Source organism: Calliphora vicina, chromosome 5 (genome assembly GCF_958450345.1).
Source record: "Calliphora vicina chromosome 5, idCalVici1.1, whole genome shotgun sequence".
Lineage (NCBI taxonomy): Eukaryota > Metazoa > Arthropoda > Insecta > Diptera > Calliphoridae > Calliphora > Calliphora vicina.
The window spans coordinates 58672704-58677639 of NC_088784.1; the positions used below are offsets into that span (position 1 = coordinate 58672704).

At 30.0% G+C, this 4936-nt stretch overlaps 1 protein-coding gene across 1 annotated transcript; it reads right to left on the reverse strand.

Moving 5' to 3' along the window:
* Positions 1-313: 313 nt before the first annotated feature.
* Positions 314-786, reverse strand: LOC135962415 (potassium/sodium hyperpolarization-activated cyclic nucleotide-gated channel 1-like). The gene is made up of 2 exons (XM_065514331.1): positions 679-786; positions 314-610 (listed from the first exon to the last, which is right to left on the reverse strand). Exons 1-2 carry the CDS (start codon positions 736-738, stop codon positions 416-418), a joined length of 255 nt encoding a protein of 84 aa, XP_065370403.1. The 5' UTR covers positions 739-786; the 3' UTR covers positions 314-415.
* Between the last annotated feature and the right edge of the window lie 4150 nt (positions 787-4936).

A 4936-nucleotide genomic window follows, 5' to 3' on the forward strand; every position in this document is an offset into this window, starting at 1 on the left:
TATTCAACATGTGAAAAAGCGAAAAATTACACAAATAGGTTCGCTTGTTTTTAAAATGGCACAAAAACGACTGAAGAGTTTTGCTCGAAACTTTGCACACTGATATAAAAAATTTCTCCGTTCCGTTTTATATTATTAAAAAAACTACGGCGTCTAATTCGAATTCAGTTGAAAAATCAAAGTCGCACATATCATCCTATATTTCACACAACGTATAAATGAGAACCGCCCTAATGTCCGTTTGAGGTAGCCGAATGTATTCCCCAATGAATAAAAGTAATTTGATATAAATATCTTTAAGTTGGAAAAAACGTTTTTTTTTTATATGCAAACTTCTTTTTATTTTTGTTTGTTATTCATTGAGGACATGTTCACTCTTTCATGGAATTATAAATATAGACATGAACATACATATTTATTTTCCGGTATCTAAATTAAATCCTATGTTCCAAACTGGTGTACGTTTTGGAGGTTTACCATCAGGATGTTCTTGATGGTGTCTATGTCCATGATGATGCTGTTGACTTTCACTTTCATCGGCCTGTGGTTGTTCAGGTTGCGGTGCTGGTTCTGAATCTTGTTCTGATTGTGAAGCTTGTGCAGCATCATCCTATTTATTCATATATATTATGAACTTTATTATTCCTGAATTTTGGTTATTAACTATTTTTTAATTACCTGAGCTTGAGTTAAAGCCAAGATGGTCAAAACTCCCACGATTAATATAATACACTTCATGATTACTTTTTTCTTTTAAAATTTTTATTGAAAATATTTCAGTTTTTATACAAAATAACTGAGTAGTTTGATGAATTTTAAAACAATGTTGCAATTATTTTTCCAATTAGTTTACAAATATTTGCAAATAAACAAATTAATTAATAATGGAATAATGGAAACATTGCCTTATTTAATTACATAAGTATGTATTAATTAAGATGTTAATTGTTGGAATATTTAAATTTGTAATATGAAGCAAAGAATATTTAAAAAACAAATATTGGTATTTATATTTAAGTTTGTTATTTACACATGTGATAACAGCGATTGTGCTGAGCATATGATTTTAGATAGGGGCATAGAAGATAGTGACTCTCGGTTGTCACATAAACTTCTCGATGAATGCAGCGTCTTTTAGGCTGATATCTTGGCGGACATGTAAACCTCTGAATTGATAATGGCATCAATACGGGAGCAGATGTGACCATTTATGACGACAGTCAAGCTGTGCAGGTGTTAAATAGCCAAGGTATTTGGGGTAAGCGAGTAATGTTTAATTTCGCGTTCGGACAGACCGCCTAGATTGTGTGATATCACACCTTTGGATTTGTTTCGATAATTTCGTCGATAAGACTTAAGGTCGGGTCAAAAATGGCAAATATTTGACGAAAAGGCGTAACCACTCAATAAAATATATTTATACTAGCTGACCCGGTGCGTGACCCCAATTAGAAGAAAGAAATAGTACTATTAAGTCTCCCTTTGTGAATCTAATTGTAAATGTCTAATTTCATATTTCTGGGTCCATTATTATAGAAAATGCAAAATGAAGTTACCACTAAAGTCACCTTTTGTGAATTTAAATTCATTCAGACTCATTAGTGCCTGCTAATAAAGTGGTTACGCTATTTTGAGTAAAATAGAATAGTAAAATAGTGGAATAGATTTTGCAAACATATGAGTATCTGAATAATAATATTTTAAAGTAATAAAAAGTTCTTTCGAAATATTGTTGTCCAAAACATTGAGCGAAATAAGGGTATATCGTACGAGACATAAAACGGAACTCATTTTGAGGTACGTGTAGAAATATGCGAAAATATTCGAATCGTAAGAGGCGTTATGTTTTCTTTTAACTTCTTACACTAAACGAAATATTTTTCCTTTACAATCCGTCATATATAAACAAAAACAATTTTTTTATGATTTTATCTATATATATAAAAGTGAATGTGTGTCTGTATGTATGTTTATTATTATTAGTTTGGGATCAATAGACGGCTGAACCGATTTGCTTGAAATTTTTACAGTATATTTATGTATGTCTGGAAGGAGCTATAGGCTACTTTTTGTTTTGAAATTTTAAGTGGGCGTGGTACCTCCCATACAAAGTTAATTTTTAAAATCAAATATTTAGGAAACTATAATAGCTATAGTCTTCAAATTTTGCAATTAAATTATTAAATTAAATGATGATAATTAAAAAAAATTTATATATGGGAAACAATAAGATATATGGTACGGTTATTCTACCATCAATATTAATATTTAGGACAAGAATGGGCGGACTATCAATAATGGGCGTGGCACATCCCATACAAACTAAATACTAAAATTCATATCTATCTGTATAATTGTAGTATGTAAAGCGTTCAAATTTTGTATGAACTACTTATTTAGGCCAAAAATGGGCAAAATAGCAATAGTGGGCGTGGCACCTCCGATAGATGTGATGAAAAATTATATATAAGGACAGCTATAGGAGCTATCAATATTAATATTTAGTACAGAAATGCGCGGACTAACAAAAATATTAAGTAAATGTTAAAATTTGTATGTATACATTTGAAACCCTTATATATGGGGCATTTCACGTCAAGTGAACCAACTTTTGAAATCGATGTCTTCCGATCGCTTTATACATATATATATAAAAGTCTATGTGTGTTTGTTTGTATGATTGTTTGCGTATTTGTAATGGCACTCGACTTACATTAAGGCAATTAATGAACAATCTAATCGGAGCGACCTTTATAACTGAGAATTATAACTTCGGAAATGCCATATGATTTTATTCGATTGCAGTTTCCTATTTGCTTAGTATTTGCAATGATAATTAATAAAGCTCAACGTCAGTGTTTGCAAGTTTGCGGACTAAATCTAGAAAATTCATGTTTTTCACATGAACAGAAACTAATTTTAGATATTGTAAATCTTTACGGTACGGGTAGCGAAGCACACCGGGTTTTAGCTAGTAATAAATAAAATTTAATATCGTACGTGACATACCGTACGTGACAGATTTTTCTCTTATAATAAAACCAAGGCGTATTAACAAGGTGAGCGCATAAAATCAGCTGTTTCTTAATTCGCTGTGGTTTTATGTACACTATATGTCAAACTTTGTTTATGTTTACATTTGTTATTGTAAATAACATAGTAATATTTTAATTCGCCTTGATTTTGACATTAACCGTACATTTTAACAAAAACAAATTGCCTGTTGTTTTTGCATTGTTGTATTTGTTGCCGGGACGCACTCACCTTGTTAATACGCCTTGAATAAAACAATATATATTCTGTAAAAATATGTATACAAAAACTAAAAAAGAAATAATAGAAAATATACATTCGCTTTCAATAAACAATTTGACAATAGCAAAATAACAATCAGAGTCAAATTGATTTCATACTACAATCTAATTGGGAGCCTAGTTTTCGCCGCAATTTTAGGCTAAAACATACCTAAAACATTAAAAAATTAAATATAATCAGTTTACGGCTATATGCATAAAAAAACCTTATTGTAGATTTAAAACACAATTTTGTTTAGCTTTAAAAACCATTTATAAAAGTTTTGTATTCATAAAAGTTTGATAAAGGTACAATAACTAATGTACTGATTTTTGTCTAAGCTGGCAATGCTTCTCATTTATTTCCCCTTTTTTGTTGTTAGTGTTGCTTTCAATTAGGATAAAATATTCGTTAATTTTCTTTTTTTCATTAATTGTTTTTAGTAATAATACATTTTTGAAGACAACAACTAATTTTTAGATAAAACAACTAATTTTTAGATAGTAAATTTATATTAAGCTAAAATGTATTAATGTACAAACTTTTTTATATAGTTCATTTCAATTATTATTTAAAGTAATCGAATGACGAATATTCTGTGATAAAATAAACATCACTGTTTTATAATTTGTTTTATTAATTTATTTTTTTTGACATTTTGTTAAATTTTAACAAAATTTAATGAATTTCTATGTGGAAACACATAGTTTTAATTCCGGAGTGGGTATATTAGATTCTGTGGACCTTCTTCCACAATGTTTACACATTTTATTACTATATGGCGTTGCAGGTTAAAAGTAAATGACAAAAATGCCAATCAAACTCACTTGTGAACCTCATATAGTTCACTGCCGGAGGAATATCAAACAAAATCATATACTATTAAAATGGAACTTAATCGCCAGCGGAGTGGAAATGTTTAGCAATTGCAATAGTACCTATTTCCGACTCATAGAGAAACATAGTGCGGAAAGTAGAAAAAAACTCAAACAAAAAAATAATCACCTACAAGTCTTGTTTTTGTTTTCACATAGTTTTTTCTACTAAAGGGCACCATACACTATCAAAATGCTTGATGTCACTTTCGTGTACGTGTAATTTGATGCTTTGATGTACACTTGATTGATGACTCGTCAATCTGCATTTTATTTTTGATTTTGTGGTGTTAACACCAATAGCGGGAATTATATTTAATTTTAATTTGCACTAAAATGTATTTAAAAATGTCAATATCGGATGCAACTTTAATTGCAGTAACGAGAACATGTTGAGAATAAAGAAAAAAAAACAAAAATAATAAGTGAAATATGTAATATAAAAAATTATTCTCTTCATCCGACACGCTCATCAACCTCACGCCTTGAAATATTTTTGTAAATGACTTCGTGATTGATGAGAAAACACCATACACTTTCAAAAAGTGACATCAAGCATGCTAAAAATCAAAATGTTTTTGATTTTCCATCAAGCGTTGTCGGTGTCACACATACAAACACATTTTCACTAATACTACCATAGTGCTTGATGAGTATTTTGATAGTGTATGGTGCGCTTAATACGTCACCACTTAGGTTTCTGACAACTGAGTCAGGTCTTTGACAGGAGAGTTTCCGCTCTATGTCTATTCTTTATAATCCGACCA